The 17,180-nt window shown below is 42.1% G+C and overlaps 3 protein-coding genes across 3 annotated transcripts; all 3 read left to right on the forward strand.

The window, feature by feature from the left end:
• Positions 1-5,439: 5,439 nt before the first annotated feature.
• On the forward strand, positions 5,440-7,267 carry LOC119895540. The gene has a single exon (XM_038708715.1). It carries the CDS (start codon positions 5,594-5,596, stop codon positions 7,265-7,267), a length of 1,674 nt encoding a protein of 557 aa, XP_038564643.1. The 5' UTR covers positions 5,440-5,593.
• A 2,968-nt stretch (positions 7,268-10,235) lies between these two features.
• Positions 10,236-11,302, forward strand: LOC119895541 (histone H2B 1/2-like). The gene is made up of 2 exons (XM_038708716.1): positions 10,236-10,301; positions 10,790-11,302. Exons 1-2 carry the CDS (start codon positions 10,236-10,238, stop codon positions 11,162-11,164), a joined length of 441 nt encoding a protein of 146 aa, XP_038564644.1. The 3' UTR covers positions 11,165-11,302.
• A 2,866-nt stretch (positions 11,303-14,168) lies between these two features.
• On the forward strand, positions 14,169-15,842 carry LOC119894952 (histone H1-like). Its single transcript, XM_038707673.1, has one exon. It carries the CDS (start codon positions 14,184-14,186, stop codon positions 14,814-14,816), a length of 633 nt encoding a protein of 210 aa, XP_038563601.1. The 5' UTR covers positions 14,169-14,183; the 3' UTR covers positions 14,817-15,842.
• The last annotated feature ends 1,338 nt before the right edge of the window (positions 15,843-17,180 follow it).

A 17,180-nucleotide genomic window follows, 5' to 3' on the forward strand; every position in this document is an offset into this window, starting at 1 on the left:
ATAGTATCAAACGCCTTAGATAAATCTAAAAAAATACCAATACCACTCTCGCCTTTATTAATGGCATCATTGATCTTTTCAATCAGATCGAGTACCGCCATACATGTGGTTCTTTTCTTCCTAAAACCATATTGAGAAGAAGCAATAATATTAAGTTTATCAAGGTAGCCATATAGCCTATTGTACACTACTCTCTCTAAAACTTTAGAAACTGTGGGCAAGATTGATATCGGACGATAATTGCACATATCATTTTTATCCCCAGATTTGAACACTGGTATAATTTTGGCAATTTTTGTCCTTTTTGGTACAGTTCCAGCAAGCAGAGAGAGATTAATACAATAAGTCAATGGCTCCCTGATATTAAATGCTATGGCTTTCAGAATTTTACTACAAATTTCATCCTCACCAGCAGTATACGAACTTCGTAAATTAGTAATTATTTTGTAGACTTCATCACAATTAGTTGGTTTCATAAAGAAAGAATTTGCATAAGAACCCCGCAAATAATGGTCGAAAGTGATCCCCCGAGGCTTAACTATTTTATTAGAGAGTTTTTCCCCAATAGAGTTAAAGTAATTATTAAAATTATTTGCTAAATCAATGTCTTGCATATATTTATTATCCAAATTTGAGTGTAAGTATTGTGAGCATTTGGAAGCACAGTGTTGTTTTTTCTCTTGTTAAGGACTTCATTTAACACTTCCCAAGACCTCTTAGAGTCACCCTGTGATGCTTTTATGAGGTGTATATAGTGGTTATTTTTACTTTTCCTTATTATATTAGTAAGTTTATTCCTGTAACTAGTATATATCCTTATTCATCAACACTTGGGCTTCTTAAGAAACGTTTATAGAGTTTATTTTTATGGGTGATAGATTTTAAAATACCCTTTGTAAGCCAGGGGTTGAAACCAGTTGCACGGTGTCCAGCGTTCTTTTCAGGGATAGTACAACAAATAGAGTTTGTAATTTCATTTATCAAGTTGTCATAAGCAGTATCAGTATTGTTGCAGTCATAGACTGCTTTCCATGTTTTAGCCTGTAAATTTTCGATCAATAGTTTCAAGATTCTCTCATTTAGTACTTTGATTTTTGTTTTTTGCAGTGATAATTCATTCTTATTTGCAAGATCTAGAAACAATACAATCGGAAAGTGATCAGTAATATCAGATAACACAACTCCAGATTCTAGTCTAGTATTTCGAATGTTTGTGATGATATTGTCAATAACTGTCCTAGTGGAGAGCGTTACTCTGGTAAATTGATTTATGGTACAAAAGAAAGAAAAAGAATGCAAGGTATTTACAAAGTCTCTTTTTACAACGTCATCTTTAGAGACATCAATATTGAAGCCACCAAGTATGACACAATCTTTGTTTTTTTTGTTTATGGAGAATAATATGTCCTCCAGTTTACCCTCGAAAACATCAAAGTCAGAGTCAGGGGGGCGATAAATCACTCCTACTATAATTTTTTTTGCATTATTGAGATCTAAGGGGGCCTCTGTGGACATTTCTGACAGCCAGAGAAGAGCCCTCTCCGCCGCCGTGTGAGCTGCAGAGCCGCTCGACACGGCCCATGGGAGGGCTGAGTTGAAAGGGCTGCGGCGGCGATAGTGTGAAACACTCGGGCCGCTCATTCTCAGTGTCAGACTCGTGCCACGGTGAAAAACCTCCACTAACACACACTGAAGGGTGAGAGGACGTTTGGTTGGCTCTGAAAAGAGCCGTTGTGTCCGGCTGTTCCAGGAAGAAAACACACGTCCCCCGCGTCCCGTCAATACCTCCGCTGTTTGCGGGGAGGCTCGGCAGGGGGGTTGGACCAGGAGCAAGCCGCTCGCCTGTTCTTTACTGCAGGGCGGCGCTGTGAAGAGGGAGCAGCGGGCTGGAGCAGAGGCCGCGGGCGCCTCCGCCTGGAGCAGGAGTGGCGGCGATCACGCCAGGAGCCCTGTGAGCGCCGTGGGAGTTGAGGTGGCGCTCTGCTCCACGCTGTGTGCCGCTTCACCTTGTCTGCCTCGTCCGAAGCTTGCTGCAGGTGTGTGATTGCATCCTGGAGGAGCGGCCCAAACAGCCCATCGAGGCTGATGGGGCCGTCCAGCAACTCCTTCCTGATCTGCTCCGGCAGATCGGACATGTGCAGCCACATGTTCCGTTGCAGCATCGTCATCCACGCCATAATCCGGAACTGGCCGACCGCCGCTGCTGTGGAGAGCGACAAAATGGCGGCCGTGTCTTTCCCAAACTCGCTGGCAAGCTCGGGGGAAAGAGCGTCGGGCTGAGCAGCGGCATACGACATGGACGAGGCCAGCAGCGATATATTATTGATGGCAGCTGCTACCTGGGCGGCACACTGGTGGGAGCGGTCCGTGACTCGAGCCGTCACCTGGTCGCGGGCGGAGGGCGGAGTCGGCTTCCTCCTGCCGAAAAAAGTGGCTTTAGGCAGCAGGATGGCTGCCAGGCTGGGCTCCAGAGGTGGGACAGAGGGAAACCCACGGTCAGTGAGGCCCTCAACCTTCGTGAAGTTGACATACCTCGCCACCGGCGCCTTCAGCTTCCCAGGCTCGGCCCCCGCTTCGGAGAGAAAAGGCTGAAGCGGTGGAAAAAGGGGCCACACAGGAACCTGTTTGGACGCTTGCTCTGGCTGGTAGATGTCGCCGAGCATGGCGCTAGGAGCAGGTGCAGGAGGCTCGGCAGGTATCGGCACGCCCTTGCGCTCAGCGGCCGCAAGCTGGAAGGCGGAAGTGGAGCAGGAGCTAGCGACGCCGCCTTCTTATCCAACTCGAAATCAAACTCCAGGTCTTCCAGTGGGAAGAGGGGAGAGCCTGGCGGGGAGCCAGCAATGGAGGGAGCAGAGTCAGAGGACTCGAGCCCTGCATCGCTGGCAATCCCGCCGGCGAGGTCCGCCAAGAAGCTAACTGGCTTAGCCCAGCTAGCATCGTCAGCCTCCTCCTCCTGCAGGGCCGCGAAGGCGTCGACCCGCCGTCGCTTCTCCTCCACGGGCAGCTGTGCGCAGTAGGGGCTCGAGGCCTGGGGAGTCAGAGTCAGGCCAGCGTGCTGGGGACCGAGGCAGGTCTCGCAGCGGGCGTGGAGATCAAACCCCATGATGTAGCCGGCGTGGCAGGACGGGCAGAGGCGGACTCCTTCCGAGCGGCGGACCTCAACGGTAGAGCGGTGAGTAGCCATAGGAAAAGCTCTTTAGTATGAGAAATTGCTCTTTAGATGCTACTCTGCTCTCAGAAGTGACTGCTATGCAGCGCTGAAGAGAAAAGGGGAGCAGATCTCTGGTCTCGCCGGTATTATATACCCAATCTGCGGACCTGAGAGAGGCCCGTGCACGGCACATGGGCGCGAAAGAAATCTTCAGGACTGCGCATGCGCGCGGGGATGAACCCAATAGCGACAGCTCTTAGAGGGCAAAGCCTATAGTGTACGAAATAGAACACTCTGACGCCCGACCTGCGCAGCGGCTCGAGAGAAAATTTAATTTCCAAGATTAATCTACAAGTAAAAAACTTGAATATTCTCAGAGACGTTTTCTGTGGAGGTAAACACACGGTTGCTGTCGGGGACTCAGCCGGTTGGATGGACTCCTGTCACAGATGCATCTGCTGGAAAAGACTTTCCGTTTCCACCAAATGTTACATTTAACATGAAGTAACTGACAACAGAAAGTCGTGTTTCTCCACTCTGCTGTACAGAGACCTGACTTACTGAAATAACTTTAATCAGCTTCAGTTTGTGTCCAGACCAGCTTTCTGTCTGTGACATGATTTGATCAGGTCAGTTCACACATTAATGTAACTTTTATTCAATATTTGAACGTTATTTAACATATTTTCTTGTTAATTATTGTCATCTGAATTCAGGCCATTAAGCTAAAATCAAGGACACCGAGGTTTCATCATCAGCTTTGTATTTTATTTGGAAATTCGGGACTTAAGAGCTTCCTTTTATTTCTTATTTAAGTTACACATAATGGGTCTCCTCTATTGGCAGATATATTTTTAGACTCATCAAACTTGATTTAAACATGGAAAATATTGAAATCAATAGGCCTATGTGATTTTACAGACTTTATGTTGTTTTTGAATTTATTGTGGGATTGTTTATGGGCTTACATAATATATTGAGAGGGATTAATGAAACAAATATCTGCTATGAATCTGCATCATAACGTAAGTTCTTTGTAAAAGAGGTAAAATCTTTAAACATAATTGAACTAAATAAAAATCTAAATTGGTTGGAATCAATACTGGTGTTCATTAAACAAACCATGTCTGATGCTTCTATTATGGTATCATTTTAAAACTAAACTGTAGGCTGTGTAAATAAAATGAATACTGTTTTAACTAGAGGTTAAAACCTTGTTATGCATTTAATAGTTAAATTATTTGATTTATATTAAAACAGGTGTGTAAATGTGATTATTGGGGTTTTACTTGTTTGGATTTAGGGAGAAATGTCTCTCTTTAACAACTTGCAAGCTCAGAAAAATCTAATTCAGCAAATCAAAGGTTATTAATGATCAAACTCACACACAGGTTCAAAATCCACCATCATCTCATCCAACATAACTAATTGGTTTCAGCTGCCTTTATATTCTGTACGACAGAACAACAAATAGAATTACAACAAACACCATGAACCACTTGTACCAAGAAGTAGGGCTGTGACGAGACGCTTGTTACTGATTGTTGCCCTCTAAAATGTCTGATTTTGTGAAAGCTTTTCTAAAAAATTGCCAAAAACTTGTCTTTTTTGGGTCAATACCTGAAAACTGCAAAGGTAGATATTTTTTAAACTTTAAAACCATAGTTATATTAATCATTAACGTAGTCATTTAATGAAAATATAGTATATATATATATACCTAATGCACAACACCAAAAAATGACAACAATTAACAATGAAACTTGACTCACAACATTTTGTAAATGTTTTTTTCTGGGTCAAAAAATGGCATAAAAATATGTTTTGAGGGCAGTTTAGTGCAGAGGACTGCAATCATTAGTTGCAGTCCCATACAAAATAGTTCAAAATGAGCACCTTAAAAACTACAACAGTAAAATCTTGCATTTTCATTAATATATGATGAATAATAACCTAATGATAGAATTATAGTATAACAGTCACATGGGACATTTCAGTGTGGTATTAGTACTTTTACTTCAGTAAAGTATCTGAATACTTCCTCCACCACTGAAATTATTACACTTGACTGTTTAAATCTGTGTTACTGTGTTTATCATTTGACCTTCACATCTACTCACTTCTCATAAAGGAATTTTTGTCGTTGCCTCTTGTGTGGCGCATGCTCAGTCTCGTTTAAAGCTCAGCCAATCCTGTACGAGGAACAGCACAGTATCATTTACATCAAGCGCATACAAATCTGTCGTCTCAGCGATGCAGACTTATTCGTTGAAAACTACTACGAAGTTGAAGATGCCTGATCCAGTTAAGGCTCCGAAGGCATAATCAGTGATTTCACAGTTGTTTAAATTGGCCTACAAAATATTATTGAATCGTTCTTTAAACAGTGTGAACACCATAGACAGTGTCTCCTATTCGTGCCCTGGTGGGCAGTAGGCCACTATGGCCCCCGCTGGCCTTTTACCTCAGTATGCCTCCAAATTCGGGCAGTTTTGGGTTCGCCTGAAATACATCGGCAACGGAGATCCTCCTACTCGCGAGTATGTTGGTGAAGTTTTGTTGTTTGAGTCTGTCTGGATTAACGTTACTGACGTGTACTCATTTATAGCCTTACCTAACAAAAAAGACTTCGAGCTGTGCTTTTTCCACGAGGCACCTTTAAGGCGTTTCCTGGAAGCCCAAGCCTCTAAAAATGGAGACCCAAAATGGAGGGACTGGTCCATCGAGTCCTCCATTCAAATGGATATCACAAACATTATAGTGAAATTCTGGACTGGGCGAGTACCAGACCATGACATAGATCTGTATCTGAGCAGATTTTGTGAGATTTTGCATTCATACAAACCTGTGGATAAGTTTGGTATCTGGTATGGTGTTCGCAGATATAAAGTAAAGATGCGTAAAGACGCAAATGGACACACTTCACAAATCCCAAACTCTATCTCCCTTGGCCCCTACAACGGGAGAATAATCTACTCCGGTCAATCCATCAGCTGCTTTATATGTCATTCCACTGACCATCAAGTAAAGCAGTGCCCCTCCGTAAAGTGCTGGAAATGTGGCAACTTGGGCCACAAGGCCAAAGCCTGCAATTTTGAGAGTCAGTGCAGCCTGTGTGGCGAAAAAGGCCACACTTTCTTCAGCTGCCCTTCCTCCTATGTGAACAAGGCTAGAGCCCAGCAGCAGTCTGGCCCTCCAGTCAACCAGCGAACTGGTCCTCCGTCAGCAGCTAAACCGCATCTATTGGCGGAACCACAGCAGCCCGGTCCTTTACCAGCCGCCAAGGAGCGACCCGTCCCTCCACCATCAGTTAAACAGCAGCCGGCAGCCGAGCAACATCAACCTGGCACTCTGCCAACTAAGCAGCGATCTGACCCTCTACCAGCAGCATTACGGCAGTTATTAGCCGATCAACAGCAGCCCGGCCCTCTACCAGCCACCAAGCAGCGACCTGATCCTCCACCATCTGCAAATCAGCAGTCATCAACGGATCAACAGCAGCCTGGCACCCTGCCAGCCAAGCATCGATCCGATCTTCTACCGGTGACAAAGCAGCAGCCAGCAGCAGTCCAGCTGCAGCCCGGTCTTCTGCCAGTCATCCTACAGGTGCCTGGAGCCCTCTCCTGCTCCTCGCGTCTATCTGATGTTCAGCCTCTCGCCTTACAGAGGGATCGTCGTCCGTCCCTCAAAGAGGCGCTTCCTGTCGAGGAGCCGCAGCCTCCAGCTCAGACCCCTCCGGAGGCCCTCTGTCCATCAGGTGAGGAGAGTTCAAGTGTATGTAGTGAGAATGCACATAGAAAATTCATTGATATAGATAGTAGTGATGATGATGAAGATGTAAAGGATGAGGGCGAGCTGTTTTATGAGAGTGCGAGTGAGAGTCCGAGCTCGGATTTCAGCCTGTTGTTAACAGCTGCCCAGCGGTCCAGCAGATCTCCCCTCTCTCCTCCGCCGGGAAGCAACTCAGGCTCCTTTTCTACATCACCTGAGTTTTCTGCCCCCGCGGGTCTAGAGGTTCAGGATGAAGCACCTCTTAAGGTAGTTAGTAAAAAGAGAAGAGCTTTGTGCCCCCCCCCTAAAAAAGGGAAACGTCTGGATGATAAACCATCACCTTAGACGTGACATCCTCATTTCTCTTCCTAATGAGCTTCCTCACCGTCTCCACCTGGAATGCTCGTGGTATTCAGTCGAGCGCCAATAGGGAACAGAAAATTGACTATTTATCGAACACTGATATCGACATTTTGTGCACACAAGAATTACGGTTAAAAACGGACGAGGATGTGGTTGAAGTTACTAATATGTGGCAAAAGGGGAAATGTGTAATATCCATAGGTGAAGACAGCTCTGATGGGGTGGGTATATTTTTTAAATCTCACGAGGTAACCATTATTAGAAGGAGGGATATTATCCCAGGTAGATTGCTTATGTTGGACTGTTTTTATAGAGGGGAAAAATATCGCATTATAAATGTTTACACTGCTCCAGATAGAGGCAAGAAAACCCGGTTATTTAAAAGACTCGGGGGACTCCTCATGGTGGCGTACAAAATTATCTTATGTGGTGATTTTAATATAGTGACTGCGGAAGAGGACAGGTGCAGCGATACTATATTTAAATTGAGCCCACAAGGTAAACTTTTAAAAGAAACGTGCAAAGAAGCTAAATTAATTGATGTATGCAGAGCTGTCAATCCGTCGGGGTTTGATTTTACTAGGTTCGATACTAAAACTAAAACGCGTATCGACAGAATTTACGTCTCAACTCACTTTAATGTATCTTATTATAGAACAGTCTTAAACGAGTTTTCAGATCACCTTTTAGTAGTTACATCATTAACCTCCGGAACCTCAGTTAATAGAGGTTTCTGGAAACTAAACACTCTGTGTTTAAAAGAGAGAGACATAATTATAGAACTTAAACAGGAAATTCAGAAAATAATTCAATTAAATGTATTTACCAAATCTGATGTTATACTGTGGGAACTAGTAAAATGTAGAATGAAGGAGTATTTTAAATTTAAATGTAGAGAACTAAACAAAAGTAAAAATATAAAATACGATTTATTAATTAAACAATACGTCACGTTAAAACAAAAGGTAAGAACATTAGCAGAAGAGGAAACGATGTCAGTATTAAAAGTACAAATAGATAAAGTTAATGGTGAATTATTACTTAACATTTTTAAAAATACAGAAACGGACAACAGAGGCAATTTACTTCAGTCCCTCAAAATTAGACGAAAACAAATTCAAAGCAAATACATTGAATCTATTAAAAATCAGGATGGTGTTGCTGTGTATTCTGAACCACAGAAAAGACAAGCGATAAGAGATCTGTGTGCCGACGCATATAAACATATAGAAACCGAGGCAGAATGTGCGGACATTTTGCTAAAGGATGTTCCTCCCATCAGCTCACTTAACTTCTCTCAGGTAATTGGGGACATACGAAAAGATGAGGTGGTGCAGGCCATCCAACAGCTTAATGTGGGCAAAAGTCCTGGTCCGGATGGTCTGCCCACGGAGTTTTACCAGCTATATCTGGACGACATTATAAATCTCCTCACTTCAATGTTCAATGAAGGTTTGAAGAACGGCTGTATGGGGGACTCCTTTTATCAGGGTGTTCTGTGTCTTTTATTTAAAAAAGGTGATACAACTGATTTGGATAATTACAGACACTTGACTATTATGAATACAGATTATAAAATACTCGCTAAAATAATTACCAATCGATTAAATAATATCCTGGATGAAATTATAGAAAGAGAACAAACCTGTGCGATAAAAGGCCGTCTCATGTGGGACAATCTGAGCATTTTACGAGAGATTTTAAACAAACCAAATAACAAAGGTTTTTATATCATAGGCCTTGACCAGAAAAAAGCCTTCGATTATATTTCCAGAGATTACCTCTGGTCAGTTTTGGAAGCATACGGCTTTCCTGAATCCTTCATCCATATGGTAAAGTGTCTGTATGTGAAATCAAGTGTGTGTGTTAATGTCAATGGTGTTTTGACCGAGTCTTTGGAGGTCCAGAGAGGTGTAAAGCAGGGCTGCCCCCTGAGTCCAGCCTTGTACATCCTGGCCATCAATCCCCTGATTAAAAAAATCAACGCAGAAAGCCTCATCTCAGGTACAAGTGTAGGTAACGCCTCTAAGGTTACAGCTATGGCCTATGCCGATGACATTACTGTAGTAATAAAAACCAGAGGGAGATGGACGCTTTAATAAATATTTTAAGCGTGTATGAGCTCGCATCTGGGGCTAAATTAAATCACTCTAAAACTGAAGGAGTTTGGATAGGAGAGGAGAGCGACAGGGGCGACATTAACATTCAAATTAATCAGGAAATTAAAATCTTGGGCCTGACCATATGCAATAAAGATTGTGCTGAAGTAAACTGGGAGAAAAAACTGAGCGTAGTTAAAGAAGAAGTAAAAAAATGGGAAAACAAAAGAAATAATTATAGGACCAGAATAAATGTTGTCAAAACTTTTATTTTATCCAAACTCCTGTTTTTATCGAATATTTTCCCCCCATCGCACAAAATGATAATTAAACTGAATAAACAATGTGTTAACCTGGTCTGGGGAACAACCAGGGAAGTCACAAAAAGAGTGCTGCTTTTTAAAAGCAGAGAATACGGAGGTTTAGGTGCCGTGGATCTGGGTATCCGCCTCACGATAGCTTTTGTAAAAAATGTCTCCACAGCCATCTCCAGGAACGCTCTCTGGCTGGGTGATCCCACCAAATGGCATAAGAGACGAGGCAGGGCCAGACAGGGTCCCTACTACAAACTAATTTACGGGGATTTTATTGCACAACACCAGCACTTACAGATAGACTGGGTGGGTTTTAGCAGCAAATCTATTTTCATAAAAATTAACGATTACAAATATGGGGGTTTTATTCATTACACGAACTTGGCGGTTGGCGATGGCACCGAGGTGAGGAAAATTTTAAGGGGAAAGTCACTTTCGGAGAGCCTTCAGGACGCCCGGTGGCTCATGTCAGTCAGTAGACTCCCAGTCAGAGCGGTGGTGTCCTGGTGTTGCTTTGTTAAAACAAAAGAATGTCCGATGAGACACTGTGAGGAGGATGAGACACAGCAGCACCTCCTGATGGACTGCTATAGGTCTCAGGAGGTCTGGAACATCTTAGATGGTCTTGGCCTCTCTTTCATACGTAATTATAGATCTGTTACATACGGACTTCTCGAAGAAATCATGCCCACAAAGAAAAAAGAACTGTTTCAACTTGTCATCAGCATCGTTTGCCAAAAACTTTGGAAAACTAGATGCGTCGCAAGTATTCACCAGACTGTCATAGACAGCGACATGGTCGTGAAACAGATTCTGACCGAACTCCGCAGGAGGAGAACGTTGGACAAGACGCAGTCTCTCCCCTGGAGCTCACTGGATTTATGAGGGATAGAGCCCCCCCCCCCCCCCCGAGCAGCGACACTGAGCACTTTAGCTCCTGGCACCTTCTATTGTTGGGTAAGCACTTTATTAATGTATTAATGTATTTCTTTGTAATTAGTCTTAATTATTGTGTGTGATGTGTAGGCTATTTAGGAGTGTTTTTTTTTTAGAACTGTTCTGTCCTCTGTCATGTTTGAAATTCAATAAAGAACTTAAAAAAAAAAATTAAGGCTCCGAAGAAGGGCTCAAAGAAAGCCGTCTCTAAGAGCGTCTCCAAGACTGGCAAGAAGAAGAGGAAGACCAGGAAGGAGAGCTACGCCATCTACGTGTACAAGGTCCTGAAGCAGGTCCACCCCGACACCGGCATCTCGTCCAAGGCCATGCTGATCATGAACTCGTTCGTGAGCGACATCTTTGAGCGCATCGCCGGCGAGTCCTCCCGTCTGGCTCACTACAACAAGCGCTCCACCATCACCTCCAGGGAGATCCAGACCGCCGTCCGCCTGCTGCTGCCCGGTGAGCTGGCCAAGCACGCCGTGTCTGAAGGCACCAAGGCCGTGACCAAGTACACCAGCTCCAAGTAAACCCGCTGCTACACCCAGCAACACAAAGGCCCTTTTCAGGGCCAACCCACTGCTTCAACTCAGAGCTGCTTTCCTCCTGGATCGTTCATTCATAACTGGTGTTGACACATATTAGCTTTTCTCTATATAAAAGTTTTGTTGAACTTGAAAATATAACTTGTGTATTGAAACAATAAGCATAATATCTAAAGATGTTACAAGTCTTAACACGAGTTGTAGTCAATAGTGATGCCAAAGGAAACATTATGTGAAGTGGTTCAGTACTCGCTTCATTCAGGAAATGCACAGCACTATCTACTGGTGAAGATGTAGCCCAATGTAATTTATCGCACTCCTGTGATTTTACAGCTCAGGAAGGAATTCCTCATTTCATGTTAGTTAATTACGACCCGTTTCTCATATTTTGGTCCTAAAATTCACTAGTACAAATGGGTGAGACAAAGCAATTGGCAGCAGGAATCATAATTGAGACTTATGTCGATACCTTGCTCGGTCTCATTAATGGTATTTGGCCTACTTCTCTGTGCAATGTTTTCTATTTTCCCTAGAATTTAGACCAATTAGGAAAACAGTAGGTTGTGTAATTTTTTTGTAATTGTACACAATAAAACAGGATCAAATTTAATTGACAAAACTTTCACAATGTTAAACATCACACAGACGTTTCATACCGACAATCTGATGAAGAAATATAAGTTTATAAAATATATTTTGTAAATACACTAGTTTTAATCAGGTCAAATTGTGTCAACAGTAAACACACACATGAGTTACAGATATTTAAATTTGCTCTTAGTTGTAGGTACTACCCTAAATTTGTATTTGATAAATAAGACCAGATTTGTGACAGATCTTTGTGTGAATGTTGTCAGAATCAGATCTTGAGGTTCAACTTCTATCCAGTTGTCCCGGTCTGGGGTTCAATTCCCCGGTCTTACTACTGTCCACTATCCTAACGAGGAAAGTACAAAAATGTGTTCCTAGAGGAAAACCAGATTCATGGAGCTTCTAACAGCTGGAATCATTCACCAACAACATTAGTGTTTTTTTTTTTTTTACCACAAGGTGGCGCTGTTTCCTCTCCTGTCTGTTTATGGAGCTGCCTGTAGTGGAATTACCAAATTAATCTGATGAAGTCCTGTGTGCATATTGACTTTGCATGTTACCCTTTATAACACAGTCACTTTTCTCTCCCACTACGATCCTGCTGTAAACCATATTATCTTTTTTTTTCACTCTGTGTGGCAGAAGACAGAAACATTCATTATTGTTATCTACAGTAACAGGATCGCATGATTTCAACCTGATGAGACTTTTTTGGAGGTGCTGAAATTAGTATCTGTGTGGATTGTGGTGAGATTTCTGCCTGATCACAAGTATTTTCAGTTAGTTTCGTTTCGTCCGCAATAAAAAAAAATATTATCATTAGATTTTTTTTTAAACATTTTATCCGCAATCAATAAAAAGGTCTACGGAATCCTGGAGGGACTGAATATGGTGTCTTGCCTCATCTCGTGAGCCAAAGCCCCCCCACATACTTGCTTTTAAATACACTTTTGCGGATGCAAAAAGGCTACCACGTGTGTTCCTTTGGGGCATAGGCAGGATGTTTAGAATAAAACTCCAGAAGCTGGTCTGCAATTACCGAGATCGTTATGATGCCTCATTAAAATGGTGGTTAAGGAAGATAATCCGGTGTCAGTGAAGGATGATCCGGCCCTGATCTGCCCCCTAATGGATTTACGTTTAATCCTCCAGGTGCACGCAAACTACGCAGGCAAGAATGTGAACAATGCCTGTTTGCGTGTCAAGTTAAAAAGCAGAAGTATATCGGGGGTTTAAGTGTCTCGTCACACCACTACTAGTTAGTACAAGTGGTCCATGGTGTATGTTGTAATTTGTTGTTCTGTAGTACAGAATATAAAGGCAGCTGAAACAGATTTATTTTTTGGTTATATAAATAAATCTGATGGTGGATTTGGAACCTGTGTGTAAGTTTGATCATTAATAACCTTTGATTTGCTGTATCTGATTTTCTGAGCTTGCAAGTTTTAAAGAGAGACATTTCACCTTAATGTTTTTATTTTTACACAGTCTATGATTTAGTTTAAAAATTAGACCATAATAGAACTACCAGATCTACTATCAGACATGGTTTGTTTTATGAACATCAACATTGATTTCACCCAAAATATTTAGATTTTATTTACGTTATGTTTAAAGGTTTTACCTCTTTTACGAGGAATTTATGTTATGCAGATTTATAGCAGATTCATAAATCCCTCTCAATATATCATTCAGAAACTTAACCTGAACAAATCAGACAGAAAGCTGGTCTGGATTCAAACTGAAGCTGCTTAAAGTTATTACAATAAGTCAGGTCTCTGTACAGGAAAGAAATTGCAGGCTACTTTCTGTTCTGTCATGTTAAATGTAACATTTGGTGGAAACGGAAAGTCTTTTCCAGCAGATCCATCTGTGACAGGAGTCCATCCAACCGCCTGAGTCCCCGACAGCAACCGTGTGTTTACCCCCACAGAAAACGTCTCTGATTAAAACTAAATTAATCACATTATTGCAGCGATTTCAGTTTTATTTTATCCCCACACGTCTCTGCTTGCTGGAAAACCACGGTCACATTTAATAGAAATTCTTTTTAGTCATTTTTAGAGACGAAATGTGAAGAAAACTCGCCGCAAGTTGTCCAAAGTGATGGTGTGTTGGAGAGGTTTGAAGCATCCTGGGATTAAATGAATGAGTCCTGGTCGCCAAACACGAACTCAGTCTGAAGCGAAGAACTTTTTCTCACTCATAAAATTGCATTTATGGTCTAAAACGATCGTCTTCTGTGTATTTTATCGCCAAAATGCGGAAGAGAAAACACAAGTGTCGCCACATTTGCGGCGGGCGGCGGAGCGGCTGCGTGTGTTGCCTCTCCACGGTTCTCATGTGCTTTATAAGTCCCGCCTCCTCTCAGCTCGGACACCTTCAGACAAACACAGCAGACAGAGACGCAGAGATGGCGGAAGAAGCTCCAGCAGCGGCCCCGGTCAAAGCCCCGGCCAAAGCCCCGAAGAAGAAGGCGGCTCCCCGTCCCAAGAAGGAGGGCCCGACCCTCCCGAAGCTCATCATCAGCGCCGTGGCTGAGTCCAAGGAGCGCAAGGGGATCTCGCTGGCGGCCATTAAGAAGGTTCTGGTGGCAAAAGGCGTCGATGTGACCAAAGCCAACAAACGCATCAACACCGCCGTGACTAAGCTGGTGACCGGAGGAACCCTGGGACAAACTAAAGGGACCGGGGCCTCCGGCTCCTTCAAGCTCGCCAAGAAGGAGCCCAAAGCCGCCAAACCTGTCAAGAAAGCGGCGCCGAAGAAGAAAGCTCCCGTTAAAGCCAAGAAGCCCGCAGCCGCCGCCAAGAAAGTTACAGCGGCCAAGAAACCGGCAGTTAAGAAGCCAGCGGCCAAGAAACCGGCAGCGGCAGCAGCGGCCAAGAAGTCCCCGAAGAAGAAGGCACCGGCGAAGAAAGCCGTGAAAAAGCCGCTAGCGAAGAAGAGTCCCAAGAAGACCCCCGTTAAAAAGCTCAAGGCGGCCAAGAAGCCCGCTGCCAAGAAAGCTCCGCTAAAGAAAACTGCAGCCAAGAAGACCAAGAAGTGAAGCGGCTCTTTAATCCAGCACTCAGTGCACCAAAGGTTCTTTTAAGAACCACCACAGCTTCACTAAAGAGGCTTCCTCATTTATTAGTACAACTAAAACACCTTGTTACACAACAAACCCACTCTGAGCTGCAATTAGACAACACAACTATACTTATATTATACATACATGTGTTATTAGTATCATATCAGATGGTGTCCCAATATTGTAAAGTTGGTAAAATGCCTAATAAATCTACTCTAGTGATAATTTTTTTTTCCAACTACAGGTTGCTTTAAAAATACTTGACAATATAAAAACATTTATTGTAAAACCCCCAAAAGATTGTAGCGTAAGTAAGAAAATCAAGAACATGCTAAACAATTGGAGTAAAATTGTAACTGCTTCATTTTAATTTCTATAGTCTCAAACAGGTATTTGATGTGTGGCAGCAAGTGACCTTTCTCTTTTATCAAACATTCAAACAAACATTTGTGTTTGAAGGTAAGACACCAACGAGATGACTGATATAAGAGTTTAACATCCAATTTAGAAGGAACTCTATGTGCACAATTACAACAATTTGTGTAGTAAAGTGGTTTGATCCGTTTCACTCTGTATGTTTAGTGGAATTTAAATCAGACGCAGGTTCAATTCCCCACTGTGACAAATCAACCAATGAGTCCCGGAGCAAAACACTTAACCCATAATTGTTCTAGAGGAGTGCGTCCTCTGACATTTACAGTGATTGTAAGTCTCTTTGGATAAAAAGCACCAGCTAAATGTGCTTTGTTCCCCATATATTGATTATTCATTTGTTTAAATTGTGGTTTTGTTCTCATAACTTGACACGTTACACGTTAACTAATTAATAATCCTTCATTTCCGGATAAAAGTATCCAAACTTTGAGTGATAAATCTCACATGATTGGATTGTACTGCCTCTAACTGAGTCCTACAGAAAAAATTATCCAGGCTATGTTCAGCCTAATCTTTAACTACATTGTTTTCACTTTCTGTTTAATGGATTAAAGGAAGTCATTTTGCGAGGTCAGTAGGCTACTTTTACTTTAGTAATTTTACTTAAGTACTGGATTTTACGTGTGATGAAGTATTTATACGTTGTGATATTGACACCTTGGATTTCTACCTCTTCAAACACTCTGTCCCACTTTGCAACATGACTTGTAACAACAATCTTTGAACAATAGCGCCGTCTAGTGGATGAACTCAGAAACACTGTTAATGTAGGACCTTGTATAAAACCTGTATTTGCTTTTTATTAGGCTGCACAAACACAATGAATTGTGGGATCTAACTATTAGACTGAGTGTGTTTTTACATTCATTCTTGGAATATAGCTGACTGGTCTAAAGGCCATGACATGGTGCTATATTATTATATTAGAGATTTCAAGGACGACTTCTTTCAATATCAAAAACAGATCAACATCTTTTATTTACCTGGATCTTTTCCCCATATTTGATACCGACATAAATGTTGTTTTAAAAGCTTAATATTTGTTGCGTACCTCAAATGACCTGCTGCGCATTAACCCTGTACGTTTGTCTGTAGTCGAGCATTTGATGGTATAAAATTGTGGGTCAAACCTTGATATTGTGAGCAATACAGTGAGAAATGATGTTTGTATCATGTTCAGCTGTGCTGGTTCTGCTAATAAAGGAAAACAGTCACTGATCTAAAATAGATGGATGTAGATTTCTATGTACTGAATATAAAACCAAAATAATAAAATTCATTCATAAACATGAAATAAAATGTCCTCAAATCTTGCTGGCGGGCTACCTTACACAATAGATAGAGGAAGTAACATGTGACGTCACAAGATATTCAAAAGACAATGTTGTCATACTTCATTTCTGTGTTAAATAGAATTAATAAAACACCATAATTACTTAAACCTTTGTTATTATACAAGTGCAAAAAAAAAAAAAAGATGGACAGTTGGAGGTGTTCATTTATTATATCCATTTCATTTTGATTTTTAACAACAACAGTGATGTCATCAGCGTATGCCAGAACGACCGCCCGCTCCCCACTACTGGTTCTGGTGCCACTCAACCTATCATCGTTCTTGATTCTCATCAATAATGGATTTACAGCTAACACGTAAGGGGCAGCTGATAAGGGGCAACCTTGTTTAACTCCTCTCTCAATTTTAAATTTGTCTGTTAAAACTCCGTTCACATTAATTTGAACTGCTGACTGAAAATATAATAACTTAACCATATCTATAAAACCTTGCTTAAAACCATAAACTTTTAAAACCTCCCACAGATATTCACGAGATATAAAATCAAAGGCTTTCTTCTGGTCAAGGCCTATAATAAAGAATTCTTCCCCTGCGGTATTGCTAGTTATGTC

The sequence above is a fragment of the Micropterus salmoides genome, unplaced genomic scaffold (genome assembly GCF_014851395.1).
Source record: "Micropterus salmoides isolate LMB-PRFRI ecotype aquatic unplaced genomic scaffold, ASM1485139v1 Ms_hic_scaffold_9, whole genome shotgun sequence".
Classification (NCBI taxonomy): domain Eukaryota; kingdom Metazoa; phylum Chordata; class Actinopteri; order Centrarchiformes; family Centrarchidae; genus Micropterus; species Micropterus salmoides.